The sequence below is a fragment of the Lepidothrix coronata genome, unplaced genomic scaffold (assembly GCF_001604755.1).
Source record: "Lepidothrix coronata isolate B3197 unplaced genomic scaffold, Lepidothrix_coronata-1.0 Scaffold278, whole genome shotgun sequence".
Lineage (NCBI taxonomy): Eukaryota > Metazoa > Chordata > Aves > Passeriformes > Pipridae > Lepidothrix > Lepidothrix coronata.
This window is the reverse complement of record NW_016690458.1, coordinates 509,921-527,042: the sequence shown is the minus strand read 5'-3', so window position 1 is coordinate 527,042 and position 17,122 is coordinate 509,921. Positions and strand designations below refer to the sequence as shown.

Here is a 17,122-nt window from a genome sequence, read left to right as displayed (position 1 = left end):
GGGGGGGACACGGGGGGGACACGGGGGGGACACGGGGGGACAGAGGGGGGGACACGGGAAGCCGAGGCCCCGCGCGGGGTCTGCGCAGGCGGGTGCGGAGGGAGCGGGACTGACCTACACGGAGGGGAAGGGAAGGGTTGTGCGAGTCCAACACGCGCCACGAGCCTCTTTGGTGACAGGGTGATGGGGAGGGGAGGGAGGGGGAGGAAGGGGGTCAGCACAGCCCCCCTCGGGTGAGCCTCTGGCTGCGTTGTCTTCCGAGGCCGGGGGCCTCTGCGCCACAGTTCATCTGTCTCCACATGCCACCCCTCAGCAGCCCTCAGAAGCCAAAGGTCTCCTGGGAAGCGTAGACCATGTAGAGGAAGCCATCCTCGTCCTTCTCCTGCTCATAGATCTCCGAGATGGGGGTGGACACGCTGACCATGCTGTGCTGGTTCACCAGCAGGAAGAACGCCTGGGTGGGATTCAGCTGCAAGCGGCGCCTGTGGGGGCAAGGGCAGGAGGGGCAGGGTCAGCCCACCCGGGGCAGGTCCCCTGACAGGCAGTTCCACCTCCCCAGCAACGCTGTTCACTTGGGGCCAGGCCTGCACAGCCAGGACCTCCTCAGGACCTCCTGTCACCACTCAGGACGTGGTATCTGTGAGTCCAGCTAAGCAGCTCGGGGCTCCAAGGCCTCCTGACTCAGGAACTCACAAAGCCCCCTTCTGCAAGTGCTGCTGGCAAGGGCAAAACAGAGGGGACTCTTCCCTCTGAGCTGAAGGATAAAATGAGGGGACTAAAGCCCCCCTCATCAGCTCTTGATTGTCCCTATGAGGGAGTGGTCACAGACCTCCAGCAGGTGCTAAGAACCTGCCCCCCTCAGTCCCCCAACAGTCCGTACCACACACAAGGATGCTGTGGCTGCCAAATCCCCATCCCTGCCCTCAGCAGCTGCCTCTGCCCCACCCTCACCCCAGCACCCCGTGCTGGGTGACCTATGGGTGAGGAGAGGTTCACAGCACACCAGCTGAGGCCACCCCACTCACCGGATTATTTTGACCAATTCACTCATGTTGACGTGGTCTGGGACAAGGAACTTGGTCTTGTCCAGCACTGGCAGCTGTTTCTCCCCTTTGTAACGTTCAATGATGACCTGGGGAGAAAGGCAGGGGTAGAATTAGTCATGTTTACAGTGCCCCCCACGCACTGGCCTCAAGGCCAAACACAAATCCAACACCACTTTCAGACTGACCAAACCCACAGGTTTTGCTGGCTTGAGCTGCAGAACTGAGCTCATGGTGCAGAGTTTTCTTCCCCTTTCCTTCCTGCTGCCATTCAGCATCACTCTGCCTGCTCAGGAGCAGCTGCAGATATTCCTAAACAAGCAGTTTTTAGAAATCCCATTGAAGCCACCCAGGGCATTCCTTCAGCAAGGGGGAGTTTGGATTTCATCAGTCCCACTCCTTGTGTTAACACTCAGACACACTGACTCCAAGAAGGATCAGAAAGCAAGGCCACTCCTCCCATGTGCCACCCCAACTGTGCAGGAGCTTCCCAGGCACTCCTGCACAGAATCACCCCAGGGACAGCCCAGCCTGTCCTCCCCTGTGAGAATTCCTGCCCAGGAAAGCTCTTACCACCCTACATTCTGAAACAGCTGAACAGTGATTGCTCTTCCATTTTCCTGCTATTATAAATAATGATTTTCTTCTGTTAAGCCTTTTGCTGCTTAACAGCTACAACTTCTGTTCCAAACCTGGAAAGGTACCATTTGTAGTCTGAGAATAAGGTGGAAGGCAGTTAAAACAGGTAAATTAATTTAGTAGGTAAAATTAAAATAAGTAAAGAACTTACACAGCTTAATCCGTTCATGCTGCAGAAATGCTCTGATTCTCACATCTCTCAAGTACACAGTTATTTTCTGCACAGAGAGACACTTGGATACTCATCAGCCCATCACCCTCTCCCACTTGAGACTGAACATTATTTTTCTCTATAAGGCAAGGAATTCCCATAATTTATTTTCCAAGGTCCTTTCCAAATTTACAAGTGAAATTTGTACTTCAAACTGCCAATGGCTGCGGGCAGCAGAGGGATGGAGCAGCACGCAGAGAGGAGGATCCCCAGGAGATGGCTCTGCGGAGCCAGAAGGACCAGGGAACATCTGGGAACACCGACTTCCCTTTCCCTTGAGCCTTTGTTGCCACCCCACCCTCTGGCAGCAGCAGCAATGGAACTCCTGCCAGCCTATCCCAAAGCCAGAGCTGACACTCCAGCCGGGACGCTGCGGGGTCACCAGTGAGCTGGGAATGTCTGAGGAGCCCCTCAGGGCTGATCTCAGGGCCCACCAGGATGGGCCAAGCCCCTCTGCAGGCAGTGCCTGGATGAGGGAGCTCTCTCTTGCTGAGAGCTCTGCACCGAAAACCCTCTGCAGAGCCCACCTTGGGGAAGCTCAGCCCAGGGGAACCCAGGGAGCCGAGGGCCAGACAAGCAGCACGTGAAGGTCCCCAGGGAACAGCAGGGACACCTCCTCTGGCCCTTTGCAGGACGGGCCGTGACTAAAGAACTTGAGCCTTACACGGACAAGGCAGTGCTCTGGCTGTGGGGAGAGGAGTGGTCTCGAGGGGCTGGACACTCACACCAGCCACAGGCAGGGATGCTGCTGTGGCCACTGAGAAACACGGAGGCAGCTCTGGGACCTTCAGTTTGCACAAAAGAACAGCTATAGAGCAGCTGTCTGTGCATCCACCTCTACCTGCAGAGGGGGCCCTGCACACCTGGGTGATGCCTCATTTCTCATATGAGCAGGAGCAGATGTCTCTCATTACCAGCCAGTTCCATCCCCCAAAAAAAGCCTCTTGACTAATCCAAAAATGGGCTGGGAAGGATGTCCTGGCTCTTAGAGCAGCAGCTGCCTCGTGCCCTGAGCACACACAGAGCCTCTCATGGAGAACAGCTCCAAGAGTTTCTGTTCCCAGAACACAAGCTGCTATTTGGGTAACCCAGCTATGGGAACAGGTGGCCAATGGACAAAACGTTCTTGTCTTGCTCTGGAGGGAAAAACATGATCAGATGCTAATGTTACATCCCTCTGGCCACAGGGTGTGTGTGCACAGCCATCTTCCATCCCAGATCCTCTTCCAGGAGAGGGGCTTCCTCAGCATGGGACACCTGCTCTTGCACAGGGAACCCATCACAGATCTCTGCAGAAATCACACAAGTGGGCACAGGTGGGAAGTGGAAAGGCTTAGGGCAGAGCCTGGGTCCTGGTCCCACCACAGGAGGGGTTTGGGCAGCATTTATAGACTCAGCCCTTGTTCTGGGGCTGGTCTGGAGAGGTGGAAAGGGATTTTGGTAGGGAATGGGGCCAGATGTGGCAGCCTGACAGAGGCAAAGTCCAACCAGCAGCGAGGCTGAGAATGTGTTCCCAGCAGGCACAGGCACAAACGTGTGTATGAACACACTCCCTGATATCCATGGCCAGGCAGAGGCTGACACAGACACACAGAGCACTCACCCGAGCACAGGCAGCACAAGTCCCACCCTGTGCCACTCCAGCTGTGGGAACAGGGTGCAGGTCCTCTAGTGGGAACAGACACAGTAACCCCTCTCAGTCCAAAAAGTGCTCTCGTGTTGACCCATCAGGAGTTGCATCAGCCCTGGACGCTGAGTCTGCAGCTCCCCAGAACAGCCCTCCAGGAACCCAGAGAAAGTTGTCCCTTGCTCTGAGTCCATAATTCAGGTTTCCAACCACCACTGTTCCAGGACAGGGCAATATCTGGGATCCCTCCACCTGCCATTGCCTTTCTGTGCTCCTCTGTGGGTGCTCAGATGAACCAGAGCCCAAACGCCCCCTCAGCCCTCCCTACCAGCATGAGGGGTGGCCCTGTCCCCTCTGCAGCTGTACAGCCCATGACCAACCAGCCTGGCTGAATTAACCATTGCAGGGCCTTGGGAAATGGTTTGCTCCAGTTACTGCCCAGCACAAACTGTTCTCCAGGGATTTCAGACTCTCTGAGGGTTCAGTGGGCTCCAGAAAGAACCCTGGGGCTGACAGCAGGCAGGGGCAATGGGTGGGCACAGGCCCCATGCCCTCTAACAGGGCAGCAGATGGTATCTAAAACATCTGCTGAGGCTGTGGATGGGGGTCCCAGCGAGAAGGTTGGAAGTTCTCTGCCTGCTCTGACTGCCTGAGCAGGAACCACCCTGTGAGGGGCAGCCAGAGATTCCTTCCCAGCAGAGCTGGGCTCGAGCAGCACCTCAGTGCCAACACAACCACCTCACCTTCTCAGCAAGAGCTGCATGTGCCTGTGGTCAGGACTTTGCACCACGGAAGCACAGCCAGCTCTGGGAAATGTAGGGACAACAAAGGAGCCCCTGACACGAGGTGGACAGGGAACCACTGGGGAGCCCCTGGCTCCTGCCTGTCTCCAAATCACCTGTGCCAGTGAGGTGTCCTGGCATGTGATTTCTCTTCAAACACAAGCAGACAACTCCACGCCTCAGGCAGGGTCCAGGTTGTCTCTGGTGGGCTCAGACAGACACACCACAGCCCTCTCCCCACGCAGACCTCCATGTACATGTGGCACAGCCCCTTCCTCAGTCTCCTCTGGAAGTACACTCATGGAAACAGGAGAGACATGCCCTTCCCTGGGCACACAGCCAGGCCATGCACTCTGCAAATCCTCCTGGCCCCCTGTCAAAGCAAAAGGGACTCACCCAAGGGCCCTGAGTGGAAACTGGAGATGCAGGAGGGCAGCAGGTGCCTTGCTGTGATTCCTGTCAGCACTAAGGGTGTGTGTGACCTGTCCCATCATCAATCTCCCCAACTCCCCCAGGCTGTGGGCTCAAACCCCCCTGCTAATTCCAAGGGCCTCTCCAGGGAAGCCAGTCACTTGGCAAACACAGCTCCTGCCTTTCAGAGATGACCACAACCTTCCCACAGCCAGTTTGCCCACCCTGTGCTGCTCAGACCTACAGCAGTGCCCACACCACGCTCCACCCTGCACAAGGCTCTGATCACTGCCCAGCACTGACACCTGTGCACAGTCACCTGCAGGAATTCTGCCTCGGGAAACAGGAGAGACAGCACCAAACTGCTGTTGGGGTCTAACTGTGGCCAGGCCTTTAGAGACACCAGTGACACGAACATGGCTGGACCCCCCAAGGCCTTCAACAGCCTTCTCACCCCCTGATTCTTTTTAGTGCTCCAGCTAAACGTGTCCTGTGCTCTCCTGCCGTGTCCCTCAGCCCAGGAGAGCAGAGCAGCTGAGGGCTGAGCCGAGCCCCTCGTCCTCTCCCAGTGCTGGCACTCAGGGCACTGAACGAGGGGCAGAGTGGAGAGCTCAGGTCTCTGCCACGGCCAAACCTCTGCACACAGAGCTCCCCTCACAAACACACCAGTGCTGGGTCCTGACGACACAGAAACCTCCTCCTGGGGCACGTGGTGCTGACCCCAGCACAAAGAGCACTCCAGCCATGGGAGCTCTCCCACCACGTCCCAATAAAGCCACCAAACTGTGCCTGTGGATGCAGAGCTCTGGCTCCTTTGGTCCATTCCTCAGGCAACACACATTTGTACAGTCACTTGATATATGCAAGTGACTGCATTTTTTGAACAACTTATTTCTAGCCTGGCCTTACTGCCAGAGCCTGAAGGCACTGCATTTAGCTCTGGCACAGCCCTGGAGATACACAGAGCCAGTCTAATGGCATTGAAAGTGTGTTAAAAGCAGAGGTCAATCAATGTGTTGATGAGCTGGTGTATTGGTACCCAGTGTGCTGCCAGGGGCAGGCCCTGCCCTGCTGAGCTGGCAACACATGGACACCACAGTGATGGTGAGGGAGAAGGAAGAGAAAGAATTCTTTTGGCTGAAAGACACTGTGCTAAAATCAAAGTAAGAGTGAGGCAGGAGTGGACTAGGATGGGTCAGGAGCAGTTTGAGACATTCAGCCTTGAAGGCCAAATACTGAGAGACAGTCTGCAATTTTAAGATAAGGTTGATGTTCATCCAACACTTGGGAGGGAGCTGAACTAGGAATGCATCCTGATTTTTTGGTCATACATGCTATGGTATCGCAAATAGTAACTTTAGCAAGCCCCAATTTCATGGAATCATGGAATCATTTGTGTTGGAAGGGACCTTAAAGGCTGTCTAGTTCCAACCCCCCCCTCTAGGGGCAGGGACACCCTAGGCCAGGTTGCTCCAAGCCCCATCCAGCCTGGCCTTGAAAACTTCCAAAGAATGGGGCATTCCTCTAGGTTCTCCACCTTCTCAGGAAGAGAAGCAAATACTCAGGTAGAATCTCAAAAGCACACTCACAGCCAGAGAGCAACATGGTGCATTAGGTGTGACATGGGCAGGAAGGTCACGGGGTCTCACCTGGGCACATCAACAACAGGTGCTGGGAAAGCACAGAAGGGGGATGAATGATCCTGACAGAGCCTCTGTGTTTTCAACACAGCAAAGATCATCTCACACACCTTTCTCTGGGCAGAGAGAAATCTTTACCAGGTCATCCAGAAGTCAAGAAGCTACTACAACCCAAAAAAAGGACATTTCAGAGTTTTCTCCTGCTGCACTAGCTTGGAAATAGATTTGAGAGCAAATCAGTCCCCTGCCTCTAGGGCAGACACGAGGCTTTAGGGGCAGCCTGCACTTTGCACTGCACAGAACGTGTCTGCTGTGGAGCAGCTGGCACACACAAGGCACTGGAGGCTCATGGAGACCATCCTCTGTTGATTCCAGGGAGCAAAGTTTTGTGAGCCCCATGGAGGCCACCCAGCAGCACAGAGGAGTCCTGAGAACAAAGTCTACCACAGCCCAGTGAGAACAATCACTTACCGGGATTTTGTTTGGATGCTGCTCTCGGATCTGCTGAACTTCTTTACAACGATCCGCTGGAGGGAGAGCAAAGAAACGGGGTTAGAGACACCTGTGTGGGGGAGCTCAGGCAGAGCTGAGGCACCCACCCTGCAAACCACACACTGACACACAGGGACACTGCCCAAGGAATGCAAGGTCTGCTCACCAGGCCTCTTCTGGGCATGGTCAGCCTCCAGTGACCAACCCTTTACTGCTTCCTACTGCCCCAACCAACCCCTCCAGGATGGGAGGCACCGCCCTGCCTGGTAAACCTGGGCAGCACACCTGGAAACCAGCAAAATGAAAGGAGACCATAAGGATAGCAAAACTAACCTAAATCCACCAGCAGCACAGCTTTGGGGTCTGAGCTCGGCAAGTCCAGGCTCTTTGTGTCTCCTGGATGCTCTCCCCAAGGAGATGATTCTCCAGCTGGGGCTGGGTTTTAGCCATTTCCTTCTGCCTGTTGTGCACTTCCAAGCACTGTCTGGCACAGAGCCTGGCTCCACAAGAGATACACCTTGCCAAGAACTCCTTCACTAGCACAGATCTACAGAGCAGCTACAACAGCTGTTGGCCTGACAGAAGGTATTTCTAGACCTGGATACAGGAAGAAAACCTTAAGCAAGGAGATGACCAACGTACTAAAAGACTTCCTGCAGTTGTTCTCACACTTTCTAACCCATTTGCTCCCAGAGTTCATGTTTACTGACACGCACAACAGGCAGCACACAAAGCTTGCACACTCTTCCAGCTTGCAGGAGAATTCTCATGCCCCTCACTGCTTTAGCAGAGGGTTCTCTGCTTTCCACAACCCAAAGCAGCACAAAGAAGCAGTGCCAGAGCCAGGTATAGCTCTGTGTGTGCTCCTCCTGGGACACCACACACCTACACTCCTCCTGGCATTACCTCCTCTGGGAAGTGCTTCACAGCCTCCAGCAGCCCACCTGAAGTGCCCAGGGGAAGCAGTTTTGTAGATCACGGTGGGTGAGCCGGGGGTGAGGGTCAGTGACTAAGCACTGACTGGAAAAGTGAGATCTGGGTATCAGAGGATCCACCATTGGATCATCCTGCCACACACACCAGCTCCAGCCCAACTCCTCTTCCCAGCTTACACAGCCCCCATTCCTCATGACCCACCAGGATCATGGAGGGCAGGATAAGCACCTGTGTTTGAGTGTTTTCTCCCCAGAAACGCCGAGCATTTCTCCTCCGAGCACTCAATAAATCCTTATTGTTTATACATTGAATTTGGCTAGAAGCAACTTTAGGAAGAGACTGGAGTTTCTTTAGAGGCCACGAGGCCACAAAATCACCAAACCACAAATGCTTTTGAGCACCATTTCTGCCTCCTCTGTGGGGAAAATATCCCTCTGCTAGGAATGGCTAGACCTTTTATTCTGTAGGACTCCAAGTCAAGCAACACAGAGAGCAAGATTATTTGGATTTCATGAAATATTCAGGCATATTTGTTCTGGAGTTTATGACTGAAGATGCAGCTCCTCATGGCTCCTTTTCACCCAATCCAATGCACCAGGGATCCAGAGTTATCCTTGTGACACAGACAGTTTTCCCCCGAGGTCCCAGTCAGCAGGGAGTCACAGACATCAGCACCACACGTGATGCTGGTACAGGGACACCTCTTTGGGAATGCTGAAGGACACAGTGACAGCAGCACCCAGCACCCAACCCAGCACCCAGATGGAGCAGAAGCACCTGCCCCTCTCTGCAGTGCCCCCCTCCCACGTGTCCACTGTGGACAGGCTGCAGCAGGATGGAGCATCCCAAAGGCTGGAGATCCAGAGCATGACTAGACAAAACCTACCAGCATAGGAACTTCAGGCACTTTGACTGCAGCCAACTCAGACTTCTGGGTGTTAACAGAGCTGTGTCCTCCTGGCTGGCCAGTTTTCCCAGCTTTAGTATCCACCCTATCCTGCTTCTCTCTGAATCCTGTCAGATGGCCACGTGCATGAACTCCCTAGACCTCATGCTCTGCCCTGCAGGGTCACAGAACTGTTTGCACAAGAAGCCCCAGTGATGCAGGTAATGGTGAGAACGGTCTGAGAAGGAGTTTGTTATCATGGCTAGTAAATGTAGATAATCTCAGAGCATCCAGCTAGCCCAGGATGCACCTGCCAAAGGGCACCCACACACCAGACACCCCTTCCTGCTCCCTGGAAGCACCACCAACTCCAGCACAAGGAGATGGCACAAGCCATCACCACCTTCACTTCCACAGAGGAGACAGAGGTGCCCCCTGCCCATCACACTGATAAAGATGCCACACAGAGAGTAAAATGGTCCATCCTCAATCCAGCTGCACATCAGTGCCTCAGGATCCCACCCCAGCCCTTTGTCCCCTGAGGAGAGCAGACCAGGTGCCTTGGGCAGAGGCTGCTGCTGCAGGATGCTCCTTCCAGATCTTGCTGACTCCACAGCAGGAATCAAGGGCATGAGCCACCAGTGACAGAGCTCTCAGCTACCCTCAAGTCTGCTGGACCGCAGTGGCAGCTCCCTCTCCCACCCTTTAAAACCTGACATGTGCCCAGGGCCTGATCCCTTTGGCCAGCAGGGTCCAGGGCATTTGGAGCCTTCCTGAGCCCAGGGGACTGATCTGCAGGTTACCAACAGTGCAATGACAGCAGGTGCAGCTTTACTCCAGGGGCTGCTGGATCCCTCCAGCAGGTCCATGTGACTGCAACTACAAGCACCTCAAGCCCTGCACTTCCTCTGCCCTGGAAATGCCCATTTCAGAAACTTCATTCGGGAAGGCAGTTGGGAGCAACTCCACCCAAGGTGTTCAGGTGCCTGAACACGCTGGCTGAAGTTTCTGGGACACCTGGAGCTCTGCTAAGGAGCACATTCAGTCCCATCCTTGCCTTGGATAGCCAAGGAAACAGGCTTGGGAGTCAGCAGAAGCTGCATCAAACCCTGCACGAGGGTAATTTCTGTGTGCACAAGAATTCAGGCAGAAGAGATCTCCAGCAAGAAGTAGGTGATGGTCCCCCACACCCTCCTCAGCCGGGAGAGAGAGGTTGATCCTGTGACTCATCAAAGCATCAACATCACACAGCGGGAACAGCTATAAATACCACCCTTATTTTAGTGTATTTACAGTAAATCTAAGTCAGAGGAATAAAGGGAAAACACTTAAAGGGCACTTGAGGGAGACATGTCTGGAGGTGCCAGCCCAGCCCCTGAGCTGTGGACAGGTATGATCCCCCACCCTGGCACTCAGTGTTTGCACACTCACATTTCACACACAACAGGCCTGATTTTACAAGCCTTGTTCTCCTCCTGCAGCTCCCCCAAACCAAAGCTGTGACTTTCTCAACACAAGGTTGAGACTTTCCCCTCTCCTGCAGCACCTGGTGCAGTTAATCCTCATCTGATGTGCAAAACTAATCAGAACTGTTCACACAACCCTGTCCCTATCCACATTCTTCTCCTGTGGTCCCTCCTCCCTGAGGGGAAGGAGAGCGTCACACCTGAGTGCAGCAGCTCAGGGGCTCCACTGCAGGGGCTCCAGGCAGCTGCTGTTCCAAGGAGCTGAGCACAGAGCCGTGACCTGCACGCAGAGGGAAGAGCCCCATCCCTGCTCCAGGGGTGGGCACCGCACATCTGCCACGAGGGAAGCCAGACTTCCCCCCAGTGCTGGGATGTCAGAGCTCAGGACGGCAGCAAGATAAACCCACACAATTTCATTGGTTATTCCCAGGGAAAATTCTCTGCTAGAGCCTATGGAAAGACAGGAGTATTTTTGTAGCATTGCATACACCAGGAAATTGCCTATTTCTCCTCCAACTGCTGTTTCAACTGTTAAGTACCAACAGCAAAGCCTGCAAATTGCCCAAAACACCAGAATCTTGGCTGTTTTCTTGACTGAGGTCCTTCCCAAGCTGCTCTCCCAAAGACGCAGGCACGCCGCGTGCGTATCCCATGGCAATGCAGGATGAGATCATTACAGCAGCTGAGGAGAACAGTGGAAAATTTCAAGCCTCACTTTGCAAACATTAACCTTTTTTATCAGCAGTGCCCAGGAACCCTGGCCACGGGAGCCAGGTCCCCGCTGTGCTGGGCACTGTGCAGACACGGGATGAAAGGACAGTCCTGGATGCAAAAGAGCCTCAGCAGGCAGAAGATCCAGATGGTGGGACAGAAGGAAAACACGCGGCGAGCTCTCCAGCAGCGCCCTTGCGTAAGGGGCACCGTTCTTCAGGAGACACCAGACCAACACTGGTCAGGCACTGGTGCTGCCCCAGGGCAGCAGAGGGACTGCAGGAGCAGCAGGAATGCTGTTAGGAAAACACCATTGAGAAAAGACACCACCTGGAAACGTCATCAACGTGCTGCCAGGTCAACAGCTCCTGAGCTGAGCAAGGGCTGTGTGTGGAGAGCAAAGCAGAGACCAGCAATGCAGCCATGAGCCTCTCCCTGCATCCCAGGGCTCCAGGTGCAGCTGCCAGTGGCATGGAGGGAGTGTGCAGATATCCCTGGCACCTGCAGCAGGCTGTGGCCTTCTCTCTGCCATCCACACAAACACTCTGCCTGGGGGTGGATCTGCCTCACGTTTGAAGCAGAGCCAAAAATGAACATGTTTCTTCAAAAAGCTGCTGTGGTCAGTCCCAGGGCAGAGGGCTGCTATAGAACACAGATCTCTCCCTGAGAGATTTTCTGCAAGGAGAGGTGGAATTGGATGGTTTGAAATCAGGATATGTGTGGGATGAGCTGGCAAGCACTGAAGACACAGGCCAGTCACGCAGGTCATTCCAGATGAACATCACTCACTGTTTCTGTAGTATCACATCACCCTAAGGCCAGACACCTCTAACCACCAGGAAACACCCTCGTGCCTGTGTCATGGCTCACCCAGCACCTGACCTGACCTGGCCCAGTGCTCCTCCTCAGGCCAGTGGTGCTGCAGGAGCAGCAAAAGGAGATTCCCACATCCAGGAAGGGAGGGCAGAATGTGCAAGGCTGACCATGTCCTGGACATCTGTCCTCCCCACCAAAAAAGGCTGTCTGTCCTAGGCTATGTGGGACAGCAGGACTGCAGAGACCTGACAGTGATTCTGATTGTTGAATTTATTTAATTCTCCTGTCTGCAAAGCTGGGGGCTCCAGACAGGATGACTCAGGACCAAACCTACACTGCACTGAATCTAAAGGCTTTGAAGGGACAGAAAACGTGTCTCATCATGGCACAGGTGGAGCCTGATGCTCCACTGCCCTCAGAAGGTATTGCCAGCATGGAAGTGGATGCTCTGACTCCATGAATATCCATCCCATCGCTCCAGCTGCGCTGCCAGATATGCCGTGTCTGGGAGGATTTCTGAACACCAGGCTCCTGGGGCCCTGTGACTGCAGAAGGATCTCAGCAGCCTTCTTCATTTGCATAAGTTCCCAATATTCCTGGCTCCACAGTAGAGCTTGAAAATGGATTTTAAAACACAAAGAAGAAACACCTTCATATTTTTTAGCAGTTTCAAAATGTAATGGATATGATTTCGAGCCTGGCTCCAGGAATTTGCATCTGGCAAATCCATGGTAAGGACTCATCTCATGACCAAGCAGAGCCACACAACAACTGTGAACTCCAAATTCCTGTCAAGACACTTGTCCTCTGGTTGCACAGCACCACTGCACTGACAAGACAAGAGGGAATGGCATTAAACTGCCAGAGGGCAGGGTTAGATGGGATATTAGGAAGAAATTCTTCCCTGTGAGGGTGGGGAGGCCCTGGCACAGGTTGCCCAGAGAAGCTGTGGCTGCCCCATCCCTGGGAGTGTCCAAGGCCAGGTTGGAGGGGGCTTGGAGCAACCTGGGCTATGGAAAGTGTCCCTGCTCATGGCAGGGGGTGGAACGAGATGGGCTTTCAGGTCCCTTCCAGCCCAAACCATTCTGGGATTCCATGTGCAGGATGAGCAGTGGACCTCCATCATCCAAAAAGCTTAAAACTCACTGCATCCCCTGAGCATGGGGGGCAAACACCTTCTGTGCCACCTCAGGATGCCAAACAGAGTATTTACATCAGAGTTCCAGGTAAGCAACTGGCTTTTTGCTCAGCATTTAATCACAGTTTCACTGTTCTTGGAAAAAGAGCAGCAAGTTCCTTCTGCACAAGCCCTCAGGAGGCTGCTCTGCAAGGGTTCCCTCCAGCTCCAGTGTGACCTTCCACCTGCACAACCTTCACAACCATAAGCCTCCAAGACAGCAGGAACGCACTCAGATTTCTCAGAACTACTCAGGATGCTTCAAATTGCTCAGACAAAGGCCAGGCACTCCTGCCAGGGCTGTATTTTGGTGCAGCCCACCATGCACGTGCAAGCACCAAGGGCCTTTGCCCTGCCCGGGTCGCTGCTATTTGTGCACAAACAAGCCTGGACACGCACGGGCTCCAGGGCCTCTCTGGGCAGCTGCGCCGGACACGAGTCTGGAATTTATCCCTTCATTTCCTCTCACAGCCTATTTCCAAACCACCTTCTGAGCACAACAGGCAGCAAACAACTGCATGAGCACAGAGCTGGAGGTGTTTAGAGCTGCAGGTCGACCTCAGAATGCCACATGAGCAGGGTGACACACCGAGAGACCTCCAAGTGACTCTCCTGACCTTGATGCCCACTGGGGCTGACCACAGAAGGAACACCAAAGCCAAGGGACATGACTTATCCATGGCTCATGGCTCCTCGATGGCAGAGCCTCCCAGCCTGACAGCTCCTGGATTCACCAGTCTCCACCCTGCTGGCTCAGGGGGAGAGCTGAAGTTTTTGTAGTGAAGAAAGTATTAAGTAACGAACAAAACACACACAGGTTTTATTGTTCCTGGCTGCCAGTCAGGACCTTGTGTTACGTAAAAGAATAATAATAATAAATAAAAAAATCAAAATTCGTGGCCTACATGTCTGGCTGGCATTTGTTCTGGAAGCTTGTTCAGTTCCTCTTGCAGCAGTATTTTCTTCAGCGCTGATAATTAACCCCACATCCAGTCATGTCACAGAATGTCCTCGGTAATTAATCCAAGACACAGGCAGCTGAGCAGCAGCTCCCACCAGCAGCCTCCTCTCAAGGAATCCCAGCTCTCAAAGCACAACTGCCAGTGCATGGACACTCTGAGGGCCAGCTCAGGACCAGGGAGGGCTCACTGAGCAACCTCACACCAAGTTCCACATGCTTTTCCAAGCCAACACCAAGATGAACTGTTGTGGATGGTGTGAGAAGCAGACAATTCATCCACTGCTGGTCCCTACACAGGGACAGGCATGGCTGGCTCACACAGGATGAATCCCCAGGGACTTCAACATTTCACTGTTCCCCAGAGCCATGGGGAATTCAGCTCCACACCCACGGCTGCCTTTCCTCTGAAGAGAAGTGGTTTCCCAGAACTAAAGGCAGATCTCCCGGAGGACGGGACCTGGGATGGGGGATATGCAGTGCAGAGAGGCTGAGGTCAAACCCTGGCGTTTGTCACCAGGCCAGGGGTTCCAGCTGCCCCCCCACGTGTCCGTGTGCTCCTGCCTCTGTGCCAGCGGGACACTGGGGCACGGGGCCGAGCTGCTCCTGGTTCTCCTGACAGTCCAACATCCAGGCCCACGGCCGTGACCACGCTGGTTATGTGTGCACTGAACACACAGCTGGCAGCCTGATCCAAACCCCCACTTCAGGAGCAGTGGGACAACGCTCCCAAGGACTCTTTTCAGGAAGTGCAGCGGTGTCAGGCAGCCACACGCTCCTGCTGCTGCCAGGACACCCTGTTCCTCTGACACAGGCCACAGCTTTGTTCTGGGAATTGTTTTGGACTCCTCCAGTGGATCTGAATATGCCTCAGCGTCTGCAGCACACGGATGCAGAGGGTACTGTCAGATTTTACCCCCAAGGACACTCTGCTGCAGACCTTACAAGGACCAGCTCTCAGAGCCCCAATCCCACCACTGGCAGCACCTCAGCTCACAGGAGGGGTCAGTGCTCCGCGCCCTCCACACTCCTTGGATCAAACCCCAGCCACTTCCCAGCCAGTCCCCTTTTCAAGTCCATAACGAATGATTAGAAAACAAACAGGAAATTTCTCTCAGGAGAGACCCAAGGGCAAAGCAGATGAACAAGCAGGAGAAATTAACAGAAAAACAAATCGCAAAAATACAAGAATGGGGAAAACCAGCATTGAAGAAAGCAGAATCTTCACTGAGGGGTGGCAGACCAAGAGCTAAGGCAGCCACTTGCCATGAAACCGGAGTCTGGGTGCCTTTTGTAAACAGCCATATCCCTGACTCTGCCTTTTCGCTGGCTTTTTGGAACTGTTCCACTTCTGTAAAGTTTCGAAGCCTTAAAAATTAAGCCATTCTGAGGGCACAGAGTCGCTGGTGATGTTTTCCACCAGCCCCTCCAACTGCATTGTAAACAATCGCTTCCTGCTCCTGTTGTGTAATGATTCAAAGACAAAAACAAGCCGTATTTACTTTCTCCAACAGAGCAATTACAGCCCTGACCCAAAGCAACTGCGGGGGCTGCCAGGCCTCCTCCTCCTCCTCCTCCTGGCTCAGCTCTGCAGCCCAGTCAGCTGAGAGAGCAAAAGGGCAGAGGAAAGTACAGAGAAACAAGGAGCACTTGCAGTTGCCGGCACCAAACTCCCTCACCCCCCTCCGTCCCTCCGGGGCTATTTTAATCCTGCTTTCTTTCAAGTACTCTGAGCCTTGGATTTTGTTTTCTTTCTGGCTCACAGAGTCTGAGTGATCCACAAAGGCAAACCAGACTCCTCCTGACCATAATAAGCTGATTCTCACCAGTTTAGCAGTAGGTAGTTACGAAGGGGCTGATTTAGGATTTCACTGCTTTTAATACGTGGTTTAGGAGAACACAGCAGGGTCCCAGTGAGCACCCCGGGGCACCCAGGCTTCGTCTGGTTCTTGTTTGTGCGTGTTCCCTTGGCAGGGGAGGGCTGGGTAAGCATTCAAGGCCGGAAGGGTTGTGCCAAGAAAATACCAAATATTTACAGTTTCCAAGAGAGCAGCGAGGGTCTGGATCAGCAGTTTTCAGCAGGAAAAAAGCTCCAATTTTAAAACTCACGTAGGGAACACGCCCTCACCTGCGTTTGGGCAGTAACTGGCACAACACGAGGCTTTGTTCGACAGGAAAACACCGATTTCGGCGTTACACAGACAGCAAAGCTCAACTGATACCCCCCAGGGCTGTGACCTGCCAGGAACACGGAGCCCTCCCCGCGCCAGCTGGCAAAGGGCAACAGCAACAGCGACTGATGTTCCGTCTGACCCCACTGTGGGGTCTGGCGATAAAATCTGGGACTTTCTACGGTCACCTCCCCACCTTCTGAGCCTGCCCACCGCGCCCCTCTGACAAAGGGCTGGGTACGGGGCGATCCCTGACCCCTCTGGGTCCCAAGGGCCAGCGGAGAGGGTGTGCGGCGCTCGGGAACCGCCAACCAGCCCACCGCGGGGCGGGACGGGGCGCGGGGACGCGATTTTGGGGGGGGGGTCGCTGTTGCTCTGACAGCCGGGAGCGACACCCCGACATCCCCCTCCCGACCACCGCCGGGAGCGACACCCCGACATGTCCCTCCCGACCACCGCCGGGAGCGACACCCCGACATGCCCCTCCCGACCGCCACCGGGGGGATCCCGCCCTGCGGGCTCCGCGGCCGCTCGCGGTGACCTCCCGGGACAGGAGGGGACACGGGGGTGGCGCGGGGACCCCCGACACCGCCGGGCTCTGCCGGGCGGGCGCGGCCCCCCCGGAGCGGGGATGAAGTGACATCAGCGCGCGGCGGCTGCTGCGGCCCCGCCGCCCCTCCGGGCACCGCCCGCGGCCGGGGGGCAGCGCGGGGGGGGCGCGGGGCAGACCCGCTGATCCCCCGTCCACCCGACCGTCCGTCCGTCCATCCATCCGCCATCCCTCCCCGCCTCCCCTCCGGGCGCGGCCCCCTCACCGAAGGCGCGGCGCTGTTTGAAGGGCCGGTCCGAGGGCATCGCGGCGGCACCGGCACGGCCGCTCCGCTGCCTGCGCTGCGCCGCCTGACGTCACCGCCGCACGCCCGGGGGGCGGGGCCTCGCCCGCCCGCGGCCCCGCCCATCGCCCCGCCCACCGCCCGCCCCGCGGGGCTGCCCCTGCAGGGACCCGGGGTGGGAATGCCGTGGGAATGCCGTGGGAATGCCGTGGGAATCGTGGGATCACGGGGCTGGGTTGGGTTGGAAGGGGCGACACTGACCTGGGGTGCCATGGAAATCATGGAATCGCGGGTTGGCTTGGGTTGGAAGGGGTGACAGTGAC

At 55.2% G+C, this 17,122-nt stretch overlaps 1 protein-coding gene across 1 annotated transcript; it reads right to left on the bottom strand.

Moving 5' to 3' along the window:
- Nucleotides 1-6: 6 nt before the first annotated feature.
- On the bottom strand, nt 7-16,890 carry MAP1LC3A (microtubule associated protein 1 light chain 3 alpha). The gene is made up of 4 exons (XM_017836472.1): nt 16,782-16,890; nt 6,825-6,880; nt 1,026-1,132; nt 7-482 (listed from the first exon to the last, which is right to left on the bottom strand). The coding sequence occupies exons 1-4, from the start codon at nt 16,819-16,821 to the stop codon at nt 320-322; spliced, it is 366 nt and encodes a 121-aa protein (XP_017691961.1). The 5' UTR covers nt 16,822-16,890; the 3' UTR covers nt 7-319.
- Nucleotides 16,891-17,122: the final 232 nt, after the last annotated feature.